This window comes from Centroberyx gerrardi, chromosome 19, assembly GCF_048128805.1.
Source record: "Centroberyx gerrardi isolate f3 chromosome 19, fCenGer3.hap1.cur.20231027, whole genome shotgun sequence".
NCBI lineage: Eukaryota > Metazoa > Chordata > Actinopteri > Beryciformes > Berycidae > Centroberyx > Centroberyx gerrardi.
This window is the reverse complement of record NC_136015.1, coordinates 2936853-2956739: the sequence shown is the minus strand read 5'-3', so window position 1 is coordinate 2956739 and position 19887 is coordinate 2936853. Positions and strand designations below refer to the sequence as shown.

Here is a 19887-nt window from a genome sequence, read left to right as displayed (position 1 = left end):
TATGGGACGCTCTAAGAAGTAAAGCGAACGCGCCCGCAACGAGGCAGGGATCATTTCATTGGTCAACACTACACCTGGCATTCTATTGGTTGAGGAATTTTGACAGGGTTGTTGCACAAAAAATCCGAGAGCAGAGCAGAAATCTGAGAGCAGAGGTTTCACGAGCGCACAGAAGCAGCGGTGCGAGGAGAAGGGCTGAAGCTGGAGCGCAGGAAATCTGTGTGCAAGCAACATTATATCTGAGTGCAGCATACAGTTTGAGCAGAAGCAGAGCAAAACTAAGCGCAAGCAGGAGCTATTTGAGTGCGAGGGCAGGATTTGAGGGAAAGCATTACAAAATCTGAACGTGAAATCAATAAATCATGCTCTCAAATTGAAAGACCAGGCTCTTGAATAAAGATAGGAAAAAAGCTCCATACTGGGAACACCATCTTCTCTGGCAAACACACACTCGGTGATTACATCTCAAGTTATGTGACTTCAACACCTCATGCCATGTGCCTATCATGTGACTTTTGTGTGAATTGTGTCACAACAGTGTTACAGGACTAGTATTAGGATGTGTTCTAAGTTGGTGGTAAAGACACATGATTTGATATCATAATACTAATGCAATGCCTTAAATGGAAAATCTTTGGAATTGAACATGTAGAAGAAAAATTCTCTTTTAGATTTTTTCTTAACATATTATTCTTCGATTGCCTTTTGTAGTTGTCATGAAAATGTATTAAATTGTATTAAAAATTACTGTATTATTATTTTTTTATTAATATTTTTTTTAATTTTATTTCAAAACATGTATTAATTTAATAAACTGTTTTATTAAAGTAAATAATAATAAAATAAACCCTTACAAATTAGAAAAGTAATACATTTTGATCCCAAAAAATAAATTGTTTTATTTTATTTTTATATTTTATTTCAATACATTTATTAATTCAATAAACTGTTTCATTAAATGATGTATTAAATGATTCAGCGTGTAATAACATTATTTTTTGTTCACCCTTGTCTTACAAGAAAAGTCATCAAGTGTGCATGCATTTGTTGGTGTGCACATATTTGTCTATATGCGTGTGTGTGTGCTGAAAAGCTTCACTTCATGCCTGTGTGTGTGTGTATGGGTGGATGCTTGTGTGTGTGTGTGTGTGTGTGTGTGTGTGTACTTTGGCAGCATGTGGACACACCCACCCAGAGGAAAGCAGAAGCCCTGCTGAAACACTGCTGCCACAGAGTCAGTCCTCCTCAGAAAACAGAGCAGCAGTGTGTCCCTCTCTCCCAACCCGCCTTCCTCTCACTTCTCCTGGGATCCACGTCCGTCTCACCTCCCTCCTCGGACCGGCAGCAGACATGGTGCTCCACCACAAAGAGTTCGACAAGGCCGGCAAGACGGCCGGCCTGCAGATCTGGAGGATAGAGAGCCTGGAGCTGGTCCCCGTGCCTGAGAATCTACACGGCAACTTCTACACCGGAGATGCTTATGTGATTCTCCGCACTGTCAAGCAGAGGGAGAGCCTCTTCTATGACCTGCACTACTGGCTGGGTGAGTTGGCGAGGCTGTTTACTTCCACAGATTGTACAGCTTGTTTGCTTACAACGAGGGAAAGGAGTGATTCATGTAGCATAATGTCATATTTTGAATCGTGTGCGAGGGCTGAGTATGAAAGAAAAGTGATGTTGAATGAGTCCTATTCATGGGAGGAGATGCAGTTCTACACTTAGTAAACACTCGGTCAGATAAGATTCTGGGGAAAGCAAAAAAGTGGGACATTGGGGATGTAATTGGGAAGTAATTATAGTTCTGGTCTGTGCTGCCCTATAAAGTCAATAGGCAGAAGTTTCATAGCAGATTTCATAGCAACAACCCACATCTGTTATTAAATGATGCACAGTCCACGTCCGCACCAACAATGCTTTTGCCGAGACAGAAGACTATGAAGTCAATTTTTCCAGTTTCACTCCTCATACAGTCACTGCTCCTTGGCTTGCAGTGCATCATAACAAGACCATTGCCTAGATACACACTATTTGACACGTCTGCACCAAAAACCTGTATCTCGCGACTGACAAGCCTCTATATTTCTGCTCTTTGCGTTAAACCGGATCCAGAGGTGCTGTGTTACTGTTGCGCATGATTCCAGAGAAATGTCATTAAGTGTGTGAGGCTTTTTTCGGCAGAAACGTAGAAGTGAGTTCTGCAAGTTCGCCGAGAGCAGCTGGGAACCTCCTGCCTGAGGCTGAGAGAATAAATGAATTATCATTCCTAGGCTGCTTCAAATATAATGCTCTGCTTGATCATTAACGTGTGAACTTTGACACTTGAGATGCTGATGTGATTCATTGCGCGGATGTTTTCTGTGACTTGCACTTCTAGATGGGTGAGATGGTCAAGAAGGCCAACTTCTCTCTGGATTCCAGACCATTTTGCACAGATTGTAGAGCTCTTTTTTGAGCGATTAATGTAACATAATGTAATATTTTGATTGAGTATGAGAGAAGAAGTGGTATTGAATGATATGTATCCTATTTACTGGAAGCAATTAAACAACAGATAATTGAACGGATGAAGAAGAAAGCAATAAAGTGGGACATTGGGGAAATAATGGGGGAAGCAATTATTAGAGTTATGGTCTATGACATAACAGTTGTGAGCACTCTTTTGCAGCACAAAGACATTCATCTAGTGACTGACAAACATCTATGTTCCTTTAACCTTTATTTTTGAGCAGTTCTAGAGATTACTGTTGCACTTGACAGAGAAATTTCAGGTTTGTGGATCGGCAGAAATGTAGAAGCAAGTTCTGCAAGTTGGCCAACAGCGGCTGAAAACCTCCTGCCTGAGGCTGAGAATTTTTTTTAACAATGACGGAAAAATCTGAAGGCCGTCCGTCATTTTGACAGATTACACTGAGGGCGATCTACCCTAACGTTAAGTAATTCACACGCAACACTGTCAATAACCACATGTAGACCACCTGTAGTAGACCCCCCTGTCCAGTTGGTGGCGAGTGTGCATATTAATTAGCTATTGTTTACTGTAGAAGGAGCGCATGCTGTGGGATTTCCTCCCGGTGAAGCGAGTGCTTGCAGGATCGGGAAATCCCACGTTCAGAGAGTCTTGCCGACTTCTGATCACTCCCCTGGGAGAAATGTTCCCTGACTTCAAAACTCTGGCTGAAGTGGCGCTGGTAATTCCAGTCTCCAGTGTGGCAGCAGAGCGCGGGTTCAGCCTTCAGAACAAAATTAAAACGGCCTTGACAAGCCGTCTGTCCGAGGCAAAGACGCAAAACCTAATGACAATCGCCTCTGCAGCAATCTCCCTTGATGCATTTGATTACAAATTGCACCAAATCTGACACTGCACGTCCTTGGGTCCCCAGCAATACACCCGCCAAGTGTGAAGTAGATCGGACGAACGGTTCTCGAGATATGCGAAGGACAGACAGACAGACAGACAGACAGAGATTCCTTGCTTTATAGTAGCCTATGATAAATGCATAATCTAAGTTTGTTCTTCTGTATATGAAATATTATTGTGATCGATTGTTTTTGAAAATTAAATGCTATTAAATAGGCTATGTCTCATTATCATAAAAAAAATGAAAATTAAAATGACGGGTAATAATAGATTATGACGGGATTTTTACGACCCTGTCCGTCAAAATGACGGACAGCGAGAAAGTCTAACGCAACCACTGGGCTGAGAGAATAAATTAATTGTCACCTCTAACCGACAGCTTCGTAATTCTACTGACGATCAAATATATAGAACTAGGAAAAGGACGACCAGATGCATTACTGTACGATGCTAAAATATACAGCAGATTGAAAACATGCAATGGTTCTGATCATCGACCATACTTCCTTCCTGCCTTAATGAGTCACTCTCTCTCTATCTATCTATCCATTTCCTTTCTGAGCAAAAAGTCAATAACCACTAAGATGTTTACTTGTCTCTCACTCTCTTCCTGAAAACCCACCAGCATGAATCATTAAACATCAGTCAATGGACATTTTATGTTTCATTCTTGCTTGTTAAATTGTATAAATTGCACATTTGCATGATTGCCAATGGAACCGCTGAGACATAATGGCACCTGTGATTGAAGATTTGCATGATTGAAGGTGTTAGGGATTGTTTTCGTGGACCCAAATGCAGACACGGACAATAGGTAGATGGAAAAGGGAAAAGGTTTATTGGTGGTTGGAATAGGGTGGAGTGAGACAAAGGCAGCGGGGTGGAGTAGTGGAGACGATCCGGACTGGGCTGGCTGACAAGCAGATGAGCAGGCGGGTTAGCAGGTGAGCGGACAGGCTGGCTGGTGGACAAGCAGATGGGTGGCAGGCAGGCGGACAGGCAGGGAAGCTGACAGACTGGCAGGAATGGTGTGGGCAGGCGGAGAAACACACAGGGAAATCCTGGACACAGGAGAAACACGATCAAACGTACAGGACTAGGAACACAAGAATAAACTCTGATCTGAGAATGCAGCGCAACCAAGATTGTGTCTACCACAGATTAGGTGGAACAATCTGGCGATGAATGGATGGCAAGCCAGGGTAGATATACTGGTGGTGATGAGTAATGAGGTTCAGGTGTGCAGGTAAATCCGGAGCCCAGGAGCTGGGGGGAGAGAGGGAGCCACGCCCATGCCACACACACCCTAACAGACACAGACTAACACAGAGAGACAGACCAGGGAGGCAGAGACACAAGGAAGGCAGGGAACACAGAGAAACACAAGGAAAAAAAATAGTCACGGCAAGAGGACAGAAGGTCTTGTGTCCGAAACATTGCATCGAAATAAAGTATTGCAAGTATAGATAGTGTGAGGAAACTGTTTATCTATTCACAGTTAGTTGGTTTTTCTACGCATCTACCCCCTTTAAAGGTTTTCTTTGTGTTTCCTTCCTATCATATTGAACCATATTGAGCTAAACAAGTTTCATTCAGTTACTCTAAATGCAGATTTTCTGTTGCGTTTGCGTGAGAATCTTACATTGTATCCTGCCTGTATAGCATTCTTTGCTAGCTTGCGACAGAAGTGGTGGTGGTGGACTGAAGCGCTTCTTTCTCGTTTATCGTCGACCTCACAGTGTCCTTCATTTGAGCCTGTATTTGTCCCTTCCAGGTAAGGAGTGCAGCCAAGATGAGAGCACGGCTGTGGCCATTTTTGCCGTGCAGCTGGATGACTACCTGGGTGGAAAGCCGGTCCAGTACCGGGAACTACAGGGGGTCGAGTCAACAGCCTTCACCAGCTACTTCAAGGGAGGGATCACTTACAAAGTATGACCGAGTCCTGCACTATTGGATTTAATTTTTTACCAATCATGGTCATCCATTGACCTCTAATCAGCATTCCAGACATCATGTAGCAGCTTTGTTTTGAATTAGGGTTAGACGGATATATCTTTTCTTTTCTTATCTGTTTGCCGATATTGGCGTTTCATTAAAAACCAGATCTGGTCCAGTCAGTGTGGTCCACCTCTGATATGATGGATATGATGGTGTTTGAATGATTACGTATTTATTGTAGAGTTGATCAATACTACACTGGTTGTCTATGGGAAAACCTGTATTCTGATGTGCCATTTTGATTGGATTTCACATAAATATGCACCAATGTTTCTTGTTCTTATTCTATTATCCTGGGTTTCAATGGAGAGTTTTAGTGTCCCATGATGGTCTAAATGTGGTTTCAGAGGCTTTTCCACCCTGACAAGAATAACATTCTGGGGGAAACTGAATGCTTGTACGCTTTAGCAATTTAGCATGAAAACTGTCAAATTGAAAGATACTGAATATCATATCAGCACGAAATAATGGCTATCGGCAGCTTCAATCCAAAAAATGTCTGTATTGGCATCGGCCTTCAAAAACCCCTACTGGCGGATCCCAAATTTGAACGATGACTTAATCGCACCACTGTTTTTCCATGGATCCTAATGCAGCGTTTTGTTTGGCCACAGGGAATAGTGACTCATGGGAGGAAAGGGAATTTCGAGCACAAGTAAATAGAGGGATGGAAGAGGGTGAACAGCGTTGTGTGTTTTCTGCCTCTCAGACAGGAGGCGTGGCGTCGGGTTTCCACCATGTGGTCACCAACGACCTTTCAGCCCAGAGACTCTTCCACATCAAGGGCCGGCGCGTCGTCAGGGCCACCCAGGTCCCCCTCAGCTGGTCCAGCTTCAACAGAGGAGACTGCTTCATCGTGGACCTCGGAGCTGTAAGGACTCACTCTTACTGACTTTACCATACAGGGTGCAGCGGGCCCAGAAAATGTCTGAAAGTGTCTTAAATTATCTAAATGTAAGGCCTTAAAAAGTATTGAAATGTAGTTATTTGAGCTATTTTTCACCATATCATGCAGGTTGATTTGTTTCATTTTGATGCAACTATAAAATTTGATAGTGGTATTTACAGATTCTTTCCATTCTGTGATATTTAGTTGAGGCAGAGGTGGAAAGCAAGGCAAATGGCATGAATGGTGTAGTTTCACCAAAAGATGTGAATGTGACTGGCTGTAGTGTTGGTTTTATTTTCTTATGTTGTATTAATTAGATTAATACAGAACAGGGTTAATGCAATATGACAAACATGTTGGACTTTGTGTCCCTAAATATTTTATTTCCTGGTCTTCTTTTTCTTATTCTGCACATTTATAGTTTTGGGGCTTTTATTAGCTATGTTCAATCAGAAACAGACTGTTTTTTTCACTTCTAGAGTGAGAGGGGTTGCTGTACTCATAAACAAAAACATAATGTTCAAATTGAAATCAATTGAAAAGGATAAGAATGGTAGATTCTTGCTTATTGATTGTGTTTTGAATATGAATAGGGTGACATTGGTAAATATATATGGTCCCAACTATGACGACCCAGCCTTTTTTAATGACCTACTTCTGAGGCTTGCAGCGGTTGAGGGACACTGCCTTATTGGTGGAGACTTTAATCTGGTCCTTAACCCAGCTATCGACCGCTTGCTGCCCAAGTCACTTACACCATCTAAGGCAGCTTCAATTTTGAATCACGGCATAAAAGAATTAGGACTATGTGACATCTGGCGTGCTCTCAACCCTAACAAGAAGGATTTCTCCTTTTTCTCTAATGTCCATAATTCTTACTCCAGGATAGATATGTTTTTAGCCCCTCAAAATATACTCAATAGGGTAGGGGATTGCTCCTATCTGGCTGCTGCACTATCAGATCATAATCCAGTAAAGATGACCTGGGTAATGGATTCTGTACAACCACCTTCTCACAGATGGAGATTTAAAACATTTATGCTGAAAGATCCAGAATTCATTGCATCTATGAACTCCCAAATCGATCTGTTCCTTGAGGCCAATCTGAACTCAGCTTCTCATGCAAATATTTGAGAGGCTCTCAAGGCATTTATGAGGGGATGTACCTTGTCCTACAGTGCACATAAGTTAAGAGAAAAGAGAAAAGCCTTGTCAAAATTAAATGAAGAAATTAGAACACTTAAGCAACAGCACTCTGAAACTAAAAAGGTGGACATTTTAAATTCTTTGACCATGAAACGGATACAGTACAACAATTTATGCACTAACAAAGCTGAAGCTGATTTAGCTAGGACCAACTACCACTATTATGAGTATGGAAACAAAACAGGCAAGCTTCTAGCGTGGCAGATTAAGAGGGAGGAATCAGATAAAATTATCCACTCAATAACTACTGATGAGGGCAGATCTCTGGTTAGTCCGTCGGAGATCAACACGGAATTCAAAAAGTTTTATGAAACACTGTATAAATCGGATCACAACACAACAATCGATATTGCAGCGGGGCGATTTCTGGAGGGTCTACCTCTTCCTCAGATCAATGCTGAAGATAAAGGCCGGCTGGATGCTGACATAACTGAGGGGGAGGTTCTCCTGGCCATGAAGTCTTTGCAGAATAATAAGGCCCCGGGGCCAGACGGCTTTCCAATTGAATATTTTAAAAGATTTTCAGATAAGCTGTTGCCTCCTCTAACAAATATGATTAAGGAAGCTTTGGACAATCAAACCTTGCCGGGCACTCTCGAATTAGCAACTATAACACTACTACCAAAACCTGACAAGGACCGACAAAAGTGTGGCTCCTACAGGCCCCTAAGCCTTTTGAATGCTGATTACAAGATCATTTCTAAATTACTTGCTACTAGATTAGAAGACATTATGCCAAAGATAATTCACCCTGATCAAACAGGCTTTATCAGGAATAGACAAGGGTCAGACAATGTTCGCCGGTTATTTCATATAGTGGACTCTGCACAGAGGAAAAAGGAGCCCATGCTGATAATATCAATGGAGGCTGAGAAGGCGTTTGACAGGATCGAGCCTAGCTTTCTGTTCCAGACACTTGAAGGCATGAATTTCAGAGAGAGATAAATCCAATATACCAAAACGCTTTTTAAAGCCCCTAAGGCTCAAATCTTAACCAATGGGGTCCTGTCTGGCGCCTTCTTGCTCTCTAGAGGGGTCCGGCAGGGCTGTTGCATCTCACCGTTGTTATTTTCGCTCGCCATCGAACCACTCGCCCTCGCCATTCGAGCTAACACAGCCATCTCTGGTGTCAAATTCGGTACTTCCGAGCACAAAATCTCTCTTTACGCGGACGATGTTTTAATATACTTAACTGACCCGGCTGATTTGGTCCCTCCACTTTTTCAGCATCTACAAGAGTATAGTGCAGCCTCAGGATACAAAATAAACTTAACAAAGAGTGAGGTTCTGCACTTAAACGCACAGGACTTGGATATTAGAACACTCACTGTACCACTGAAGGTATGTCCTTGTGGTTTTAAATATCTGGGCATAAATATTAGAAAACACCATGACAAAGTACTCAAAGACAACTATTTGAATCTCTTGGAGAAGATTAAGGCAGACACTCAGAGATGGATTGACCTACCACTGCTGTTATGTTCACTGGTAGTGAACATAATTAAAATGAATGTATTACCAAAGCTTATTTACCTATTCCAATATATCCCTCTGAATGTCCCCAAGAGCTTTTTTAACGAGATCAACAAAGCTACCTCCTCATTTTTATGGCAAAATAAAATTCCCAGAGTAAAACTTACTACTCTCCAAGCCCCCTATACTAAAGGAGGTTTAAACCTTCCCAACTTCAGATGCTAACTATCTGGCATCTCAGTTCCGTCCGATATGGACTTGGTTACACGCTGAGAGTAGTGAGGTTAGATGGCTTTCTATTGAACAACATGAGTTCCTCGCGAAGAAAAACCTCTCTTCAATCACAAAGAACCCCATAATCATAATTTTTCCCTTTAACATATCCTTAAAGGACTGGTGTTGCGAATGATGTTGATCATTGTACCATTCTCGGGACGGGGTGGGGGGAGGGTGTGTTTATTTTTGTTTATTTTTCTTTTCTTTTCCTTATTATTCTTTTCTTTCTCCTGTTGTTGTATTTTACACTTTGTATAAAAAATGACAAGTGTACTTGTTTGGTGCGTTGTCAACAAATAAATCTTTAAAAAAAAGAAACAGGCTGGTTTTGCCAGCTTTTTGTTTCTTTATTTTGGTTGTTAAATTGGTCTTACATTTTGGCTTTCTGAAATCTCCAGAGACCCTGAAAGGAAATATTATGACCACAAATGTGTTCTCATGGCATTACAAAATTTGAGTTTGAACCTGTATTTGTTATATACCTGTATGTTTGTATATTTCATCAGGTCATCGGCATAGGCTGAACATCTAAATGTTTTTTAATGTCTTAGCCCTCAGCAATTAGATACATTTTAACTTCCAAACCTGCATGAGTGCCTGGACGCAGATTTGATCGTTAGAATATTTCCTTTCTTTCTCTCCAGTACAATTCCTGGCCTCCGAAGGCACAAGTGGCTGTTTGGGGAAACCTAAACCGCTCCTAGTATCTTTCCTCTTAACGACCTCACTAGTTTCCACTGATGGGTGCTTTACCGAACTCCTCATCCAGTTTGAATGTTTCATAATTACAGAATCTCTTACCGTCATTTAAAGACAATAACCCCTCTCTTTTGTGCATCGGCGTCTGACAAATTCTCCTGCTGTATGTTTGCAGAGGGAGGGCTGATGAGACTAGAACATGTATTTTCCAGGAAATGTTTACAGTGATTCTCTGTCTGCCTGTGTGTTTGCCCATCTTCAGGTCATCTACCAGTGGTGTGGATCCATGTGTAACAAGTTTGAGCGGATAAAGGCGGCGCAAGTGGCCACTGGCATCCGCGACAATGAGAGGAATGGTCGAGCCAAGCTGGTGGTTGTGGAAGAGGGAGGCGAACCGTCTGAGTTAACCAAGGTCGGTCTCGGCCAGTGTTGACGTCTCAAAACATGACTACAACCCCTTGCTTATCTGTAGGCCTATTCACTGAATATTTTCCACCATGACCTAAATAGCAGTGTTCAATGTGGCTTTTGATATAATTTCCTGTTCATGTCGGGTTGCTTTCGTATGGGGGGTTTAAAACCACACGCCCCCCTAATTGTTTTTCTGTGTTTAGCTTGGTTGAACTATTGGTTGCATGTGGGGCTCATATCACTTCTCACACTAACAGGTCCTTGGCAGCAAGCCAGTGCTATCAGACGGAGATGACAGTGATGATACACAGGCAGACATGTCTAACAGGAAAATAGCAAAACTATACATGGTAGAGCATCTACATACACACACACACGCACACTCACACACTGTTATGCGATGAGAACATAGACACCAAAATGATCCATGTGTCCCCAGTAGATTGTTTGCTCCAGGAGCCGGTTGCACCAGCTGTTCGTAAGTTCAAATTTGGTCCAGTTATAATGTAAGTGTTTATTAATTTGAGATTTACGCATCACTAAATTAAAACAGGTTGCACCACACCAACTAGTTCTTATGTAGAGCTTAGTTGTTGCTAAATATTTACACCTACCAACTACCAGATGTAACTGTTGCATAGCTGACTAACTAGCTTGCTAAAATAAACACACAACAATAACAAAAATATATAGCCCACTTAGAGCGCCTAGAGGAGATCTTAGAAAACGAAGAAGTGTTTTGAAGTAGCTGGATTCCCATGCTATCACTTTAGTTGAGTGTTAGCATGGAGACTATCACTCAACATAGTGTACGCTAAAGTGTTAGCATTGAGCCTACTATCACTCAACAGAGTGTATGCTAAAGTGTTAGCATTGAACCTACTATAACTCAACATAGTGTATGCTAAAGTGTTAGCATGGAGACGATCACTCAACACAGTGTATGCTAAAGTGTTAGCATTGAACCTACTATCACTCAACATAGTGTATGCTAAAGTGTTAGCATGGAGCCTACTATCACTCAGCATATTGTTGCGTGTAGCATGGAGCACCAGAGCTAACGAGCTACCAGGAACACATGTATGATTTTGGTGTCTATATTCTCATTACTTGACATTGACCAACTGGACAATCTCCCAAAAACTTGATGTATTCCTTAAACAAGTGATTATTATTATTATTTATTTTGTGCTCGCTTGTCACCAGGTATCTGATGCATCTGGATCCATGAAAGTGTCCCTTGTATCAGAGGAAAACCCATTCCTACAGAGTCACCTGCTTTCAGATGAATGCTTCATTCTTGATCATGGCAAGAACAAGATGATATTTGTATGGAAAGGTACTTATCTTCTGAACCTAATATAATCATAACGACAACATTTATGTTTCTCATTTTCATCATCGCTTTAATTCCATTTTTTAAAATTCCTGACCCTCACCTAAATTACTGCTTATGTAGCATTACATTTAATTTAGGCAGCAACATGAGCACCAGTATCGCTTTGAATGGCTTATTGTCATTTTGACTATGCCGTAGGCTGTGGTGGTTTTCATATCAGGATTGATCTCATCTCATTTATCTCCAAAAGGGCATAATGCCAACCCCAGTGAAAGAAAAGAGGCCATGAAAACAGCTGAGGGCTTTATCAAGCAGATGGGCTACCCGGCAAACACACAGGTTGATGAACATTATCATTCATTTTCACTTTGTACCACTTATGCACATGATTATGTAAGAAGCAGTTATTAGTAGTATGTGGGTGACTTAGATTTTGGCTCACTGCTGGAACTGGACGTGGCCCCAGTGCTAAGTGTCAACCCTAATGGCCCTACAGATCCAAGTCCTCCCAGAGGGCGGAGAGACTCCCATCTTCATACAGTTCTTCCTGGACTGGAAGGAGAAGGACCAGAGCGAAGGCTTCGGGAAGGTCTTCGTCACTGAGAGGATTGCCAAGATTCGGCAGATGGAGTTTGATGCCTCCAAACTCCATGAGTCCCATCACATGGCAGCCCAGTACAACATGGTGGATGATGGGACTGGGGAAACACAGGTGACTGAATACTAGATCTACATGTGAAACCATGGTAACTCTGTGTTGTTGACATAGTTACATCCAGTGATGTAGTGGTAAATAAAAAAGTGGGTGAACTGAGACCTTCTGTTGGTGATCATCATAAGGCAAACAACAACCAATATCAAAAAAATCAATTTACTTTCAGAAGACTTTTCCCTTAAAAGACCCTATCCTCATATAACTGTAAAATGTATGTGGTGGGTACACTGAAGTTAGGTGGTCTACTACATCACTGGCTATATCCCAGTAGAGGTCTTTGAATCCTGAATGTCTGCTTCTTGTTTTCATCTTTCAGATCTGGAGAGTGGAGAGCAGTGGCAGAGTTCCTGTTGACCGAAAGACTTATGGCCAGTTCTATGGTGGAGACTGTTACATCATTCTGTACACTTATAGGAAGGGACAGATCATCTACACCTGGTACTCCCCCGTTCAGCCACTAATCTAGTTTTGCATAGCTGACATAGCGCTGTTACTTCCTCCTGTTATGCTCTAATGCTCTCCTGATTTATGAGCAATGAATCCTGATGGTATCTTTCATATCTTTGGTATATTTTCATATTGTTCTACTGTTGAAATTGCCACTTGTGTAATGTTTAAATACCCCCATTTGACATATTCTTTTTTATATTCTATTTTCTTGTGCTGCATCTTATTACTATTTGCTACTGCAATGCTGCTAATTTCCCCCAGGGATCATTAAAGTTTCATCTTTTCTTATGAATCTTGATATCATTGATTGTTTTATGTAATCCTCCATCTTGTCGTTAGGCAAGGGGCCAGCAGCACTTTGGATGAGCTGACAGCCTCGGCATTCCTGACTGTGGAACTGGATCGTTCAGTGGGAGGGAATGCAGTTCAGGTAAAGCCAGTCTTAAGTGAAAAGTGAAAAACGCATGCCTGGAGATGACTGTCATCTGTATCTGTCATCATATTTTAAAGGTCCGCACAGTGAATACCATACCTGAAGGTTTTAAGTGAAAGTCTAGTAAAGCTAAACAAGGTTGACAATGCTTTGTCACGCTACACAGGAACCCACTGTGCCCTAATTTGATAGTCATATTAGGGCAATTTCCTTAGTAAAGATGTCATGAGGGGAAGTTTTCTTTAAGTGTACTAGCCAACATCTGCAGCCTCATCTCCTCAGCCAATGATTGAGGCTTATTCTCACAACTTAGTGAAAAAGTTTATAGTTGGTAGCTAACTTTTTTCATGTTGACACATACCCACAAATTTTGTCATTTGTTTTATAGTAGTGAATGAACTGCGTTAGGAACATCATATCAACTTGATAAACCAAAGCTAAAATTGACTGCTATCTAAAAAACATGCAAACCTGTGGCCTAGTTAGCTGCTAGGTGTAGTGGCTAATGGCTAACTAGCTTGCTGGGCAGCTAAAGTCTGGGCAGTTTGAAAAAAGTGATAATTTATATGATTTCTTCCCCTAACATAAAACAAATGACAAGATTTTTGGGTATCTACCAACATGACAAGATTAGCTACCATTCAATTGTGCAACTCTTTCACCAAGTGGGGAAAATAAGTCTCGACCATTGGCCATTGGCTGAGATGATGCCACATGGCTTGTGGTTGGCTAAGTGAAGAGTGGGGCGGGGCTACTGTTGGCAGTCTTAGAGGAAATGGCTGCCTTCCAGTCGACGCTCAGGGAACAAAAGTCCCTTGTGCCCACAAGTCCCTAATGCCCGAAGTGGCCAAAATTACAAATAAACAAATAACTATAAATTACTTTCATAGAAAAACACTTCACAGGTATGTTACTTAGAATCAAGGTAACCATATAAAATTGTAGGAAAAGCAAACATAATGCCCCAAACATAAGATGATTGCTCAACTCCAGTAAAGTCAGCTTTCTACACAACAACCCAACATGTTCAGACTGGCCCATTTCAGAGGAAACGTTTTCTAAATACAACTTTGGCAAACAAATAGTACAATTTTCACTTTTTCTACAATGAGTAAGGAACACCCAAGAGTGGAAAACCCACAAAAAACATTAGATCAGCCATTTCTACAGATCCACCTACAGCTACCTAGTTACAGACAGTTTTCTTTGTTTGTCTGTTTTTCTTGTTTCTGACCTCCTTGCGGCATCAGGTCAGAGTGTCCCAGGGAAAAGAGCCACCACATCTACTGAGTCTCTTCAAGTCGAAACCCCTCATTATATTTAAAAGCGGTACGTCACGCTTTGGGGGGCAGGCCTCACTGCCCCAAACCCGACTCTTCCACGTACGGAAGAACCTGGCTACCATCACAAGAATTGCTGAGGTAAGGATTCTCCTCCTGTATATATTATGAGGGTAAAAATCTTGAAAGTGCATATTTGTGCATATTACTTCAACAGTTTTGTTTCATGCGCTATCAGGTCGAGGCCAAGGCTGCCAGTCTAAACTCCAATGATGCTTTCCTGCTGAAAATGGCCAATGGGCAAGGGTATCTATGGATGGGCAAGGGGGCGAGTGGTGAAGAGGAAAAAGGAGCTGAATACATGAGTCAAGAGCTGAACTGTAGCAGCAAACGCATCATGGAGGGAAAAGAACCAGGTAACCATCCATATATCATATATCATTTTAGAATTGTACAAATACAGGAATTTTATTTCATCTATGCCCAATACAACCACAGTCTTCTAGTGCTCAATATCACTCAGATGGTAGTTGCTGAGTCAGCGGAGAGTATCGCTCATTATCGCCACCCCCATCCCACCCCAAACCCCTCACCCACCACTACCTCAGCCACCCCCTCATATGTAATTGTTCCCCAATAAACAATTCAACGTTTGGCATTGCAGCTGACTTCTGGGCAGCGTTAGGCGGGAAGGCAGAGTATCAGACATCAGCAAGACTGGAGAATCAGATCATGACTCACCCGCCTCGTCTGTTTGGATGCTCCAACAAGACTGGGAGGTTCATTGTAAGTATAACGTAACCTCAGCTGCTTAAAGAGTCTGATAAGTCTTCAAAAGTATCAAATGTCGTAAATCCAGTTATTAGAGGTATTATTTTCCACCATGTAATGACAGGTTTCTTTACACTGCATGTACACTCTTAGATTAATCCAGAACAGGGTTAATAGTACAATATGCATCTTATCTGCTTTACCTAACACAGTTGCACTTAATTTATTTCCTGTTGTCCTTTTTCTTATTTTGCCCATTTATAGTTTCACAACTTTAATTAGCTATGTTCAATCAGAAACAGGCTGGTTTTGTCAGCTTGGTCCTTTATTTTGGTTTCTAAATTGGTATTAAATTCATTTCCAGATAGCATAAAAAAAGTCTTAAATTTGGCATTCTGAAAACTGCAGATAGCCTGAAGTATCACTGCCAAACCAGAGAACAAAACCACTTCATATCAAAAAGTACATGCATATTTTACCAGAGTGAAAGCAAAGACAGACGTGACAATGGTGGTTGTGTACTATACTGTATACTGTACTGTATACTGTACCCTGCGACCCATTTTACAGTAACTCACTGTTTTATTGAGCCTACTTTAAATAAAATTTCTCCAGAATAATTTAGAGGCCTAATGTATTCTTCCTGTGGCCAATTGAGTCCCAACCCAATCTTTGAACAACCCTGCAGTGTTTTGAATATGATTTGATAGTACAGTATCATAAGCAGTGGCATTATATTGTGTGCAGGTTGAGGAGGTTCCAGGAGAGTTTACCCAGGACGACCTGGCTGAAGACGATGTGATGCTGCTGGATGTGTGGGACCAGGTATAGAACCGTAGAAAAAGTTAAACCATCCCTAGAGAAACTGAGCAATCACACTAATACTGCCAATGTTCTGTTGTAGGTGTTTGTCTGGATTGGAAAGGACGCCAACAAGGTTGAGAGAACTGAATCTTTAAAATCGGGTGAGGTTTTAGAATTTACCTTTTTCCATAAGTGCAATGGGTTTTGGAGTGCTGATAAGATACCTGATCAAACATTGGTGACTTTGATTTCAATTTTATCAGCCTAAATCAAATTGGGGCTGCAACAGAGAGTGCGTCCCATCCCCACTAATTGAGACACTGTAGATTTGCCCCATTTGCCCAAATTAAATTCTGGTGTGAGGTATTGATACTGTTGGGAAATCTCCACACAGGAAGTGATGAGTCAAAACTTCTAAACAAAATACAAAAGTAGGTGATTATCAAATCCAAGAACACCAAGTCGATACTTGTGTCCTTGTGGAGAACGTTCTTCCCAAGTTGTCTTGGAGAGAACCAACTTCTCAAGAATGCGAGAACAGGAAAGCATCCTTACAGTTTGAGATCGCTGTGTGCCTGACGTCAGTTAAGACGCACAGCTGTTCATTTCCCAGCTGTTTCAATTGGCTCTGTGCTATAGACGGCAGTACTGTTTGGATGTGATGCGTTGTTCTCACACACAATCTTGGGGCTTCCCATGAGTTCTCGTCTGCCAAGTCACCATCCGATGCATCCTAGGTTGGGACCTTTAACCTAAGTCTTGCATCCTCTGCATTGTTTTGTTTTGGAATCTCACTTTGGCCATTAGATACGAACGTCAAACACATCATGGAGAACACAAGAACGCACAAGAACGTATATTGAGAAAGACCCATTGTCTTCTAAACAGCAGTGAGCGAGCACTTTGTCCAGAGAAAGCTGGACTCACCAACATTAGATCTTTTGCCTCTCTCGTCCCTTTGGTATCTTTGGTATAAAGAGACCAGACCAGATCACAGAGCGGCCGAGTTGGTAAACATGAGCGTAATGTGTGTGCAGTTTACTGACGACACCTTACTGGATTTCTGTGTTTTGAAGTTCAAATCTTTCAAACAGTTACCTGTTAATGCCACATGGGGTCGCCAACATGCAAAGTTGCCTCATGCAGCTTTAAGTATAGTTTAAGTTTATTAAGTACTCACATGGCAGCTGACAAGGCATCTGAAATACGTGAGCATCACAGTAATATTTCGTTTAAAAGGTACACATCATGAGATAAGAATAATAATGGTCGTATAATAGATCATCAAAAACTTGTGGAATAAAATTACATTTTGATACAAAGTTACCAGACTAGGGAACTAACAAACTGACAGGCAGCTATCAGTGTCATGTCACCTATAACAATTTCTTTATCACATATAGGATGCTGTTATCTGCTGGAGTACTGCTTTGTGACTCTGTACCATTTGTTTCCTCTGTAGCCAAAAAGTACATAGAGACCGACCCAGGCGGCCGGGACAAGCTGACTCCTGTGGTGATCGTGAAACAAGGCCATGAGCCCCCCACCTTCACAGGCTGGTTCCTGGGCTGGGACGCCTCACACTGGGACACCAGAACCATGAGGTCAATGAAACTTTAGACAATATATACTGTATATCCAACCAGGGAAACATACATATTATGGCTACTCCTTGTATTTATCCACTTATGATGACATGAATGATGGTTTATATGTTTTGCCATGATAAAATCAATGTAATAAAACAAATTAAATAAAACAAATGTACTTGATATTTTCCTTTCCTGTGATATTTCTTCATTGCAAACTGGTTAAACATGTACTTCAATAAAATGTGTGTGTAGTTTTTTACCACAGGGTGGTGCCCAAGACACATGTAGGTGCAGCTTTAACCTTGACATGTAATGACCCTCCTGATTTTTTCACATTTGCTTTGGGGCTGGAATACAGTATGTTGACTGTGTTACACTTTGAATTGCTATTGAAACAATATTGTAGCATCTTCTGGCTGTGAGCTTTTGAGTCTGTCTTTGTGAAACTCTTGAATTTTATTAATCACTTGCTCGTATCCAACTCATTTCACAATTCACATATAGGCCTACTTCAGAATATGTTTAGAAATATGTTTCAAGACAAAAAAGCTGTATTGGTATATGTAGGTGACATTAACTTAAAATAAAGTTTGGATATGTGGTATACATTTTCTTCCTATGAGCTGCTGAAAATATAAATCTATAATTATACAAAATAGCATGTACAAACACATTTTTAGCCGTTTTTGATATATTTTGAACCTATTTCTAGTGATATTCTTAAGTAGAACTGAAATGTATTTTTGTAGTAGGCTATGATTCTGTAACCTTTAAATCAGTCCTCTAGAATTAAGTAGGCAGTCTGTCTCACAGTCCTGTCTCCTAGAGAACATGGGAAACAGGCCTATTTCCTGCTGTATGGGTGACTGATTGATCAAACACTTAGAAACAATTGAGTTGTAGACAAGGTCATCTAAGCCAGTAATCAAAAGCCAGTTAAAGACTGTGAATGATTGATCTGCTTATTGGGTTTTTCAACCACCCCCAATACTTTTTAGTGCTTCTTTTTAAGTCATTTTTAAGTGCCATTGACACATACTATAGGGAAGCTTTTATCTTGGCTATATGACCTGATGCATTCATATATCATGGTTTAGCAGAGCAAACTATCAGTTTACAACATTCCAAGCTGTGTCGAAAATCATTCAAAATTAACGCAATTTAATATGGCTTTGCTTATCGACAAACATACATACGCCGTAAAACATGACTTAAGACATTTTCTGTATTTGTACAGTCTACTGGTAGATTCGGCACACATCTGTCCCACCAAGAAGCATTTTATTTCAATAAAATTTCAGCTTTTACGATTGGTTCACGCTGCTTGCAACCGCCGTTCTCGCTGTATTTTGGTCGAAGAAGATTGTCGAAATAACATGTGAGTCGATATTAAGAGTTGTACTTTTATTGTAATAAGTGTTGCTTGGTGTATTGGGTCTAGACCGAAAGTAAGAGTGGATTCTATCGATTCGTAAAAGGTCATAATTTAAAATCTACGACGTGTGTGCCCTTGCCGATAGCGAGGAGGTACTAAATTTGCCAGATTTTTAAAGCGGTTTGGCGTAATGTTCCCTCCAAACCACTGCAGTACCGCCTTGGGCACCGGTTGCCTCAGAGTTGGTTGAGTGACAGAAACAGGTGGTGTGTGGGCGTGTCGCAAAGAGAGTGATAGGCATTGCTCTTCGCCAATCAGATCAAGGAAACCTTGGAGGCAACTTGGTGAATCACCCAACCACCAGGCCCTCGAAATAATGGGTGGGACCCTCCAATGCGGGAGAAGGAGCCGCATCTGCCTGAGTAAGACCGGAACCTTCGTGATTTTGCCTTCAAAATAAAAGCGTAAAAATATGGAGTCAAACTATAGTTTAACATTGATCACAAACAACATTATATTGTGTTATCCACAGTAATGTAATGTATTACATGTGCCCTTCAGTCAGTGATAATCTTAAGGCAAACCACCAATATAAACAAAATACAATTATCTTTTCAGGAAAGCAGTGAATTGTGTGTTTTTCCTCAAACAATAACCCCATCCTCATATAACTTGTGTCAGTTTAATACTCTGATACATATAGTCATCCTAAAAAGGTGGGTAAACTGTATTCTGCGAATTAAACGATGGGTAATCTTTGTATGATTGGGCTTACCCTCCACTACAGCCTAGTTATCGGTCATATAGTGCATCATATT

The 19887-nt window shown here is 41.2% G+C and overlaps 1 protein-coding gene across 1 annotated transcript; it reads left to right on the top strand.

Annotated features, from left to right (window-relative positions):
- Positions 1 to 1261: 1261 nt before the first annotated feature.
- Positions 1262 to 18173, top strand: scin (scinderin). Its single transcript, XM_071919184.2, has 16 exons — positions 1262 to 1543; positions 5133 to 5287; positions 6066 to 6227; positions 10162 to 10311; positions 10568 to 10660; positions 11517 to 11649; positions 11900 to 11988; positions 12146 to 12361; positions 12681 to 12802; positions 13154 to 13244; positions 14498 to 14668; positions 14766 to 14943; positions 15192 to 15313; positions 16046 to 16123; positions 16203 to 16263; positions 17565 to 18173. Exons 1-16 carry the CDS (start codon positions 1351 to 1353, stop codon positions 17720 to 17722), a joined length of 2172 nt encoding a protein of 723 aa, XP_071775285.1. The 5' UTR covers positions 1262 to 1350; the 3' UTR covers positions 17723 to 18173.
- The last annotated feature ends 1714 nt before the right edge of the window (positions 18174 to 19887 follow it).

Excerpts from the sequence above, each read along its gene's own strand:
- scin (XM_071919184.2), top strand. The coding sequence starts at position 1,351 with ATGGTGCTCCACCACAAAGAGTTCGACAAGGCCGGCAAGACGGCCGGC. Across the intron at positions 6,228-10,161 it reads TCATCGTGGACCTCGGAGCT|GTCATCTACCAGTGGTGTGG; the intron begins GTAAGGACTCAC and ends GCCCATCTTCAG. Across the intron at positions 12,803-13,153 it reads GGACAGATCATCTACACCTG|GCAAGGGGCCAGCAGCACTT; the intron begins GTACTCCCCCGT and ends TCTTGTCGTTAG.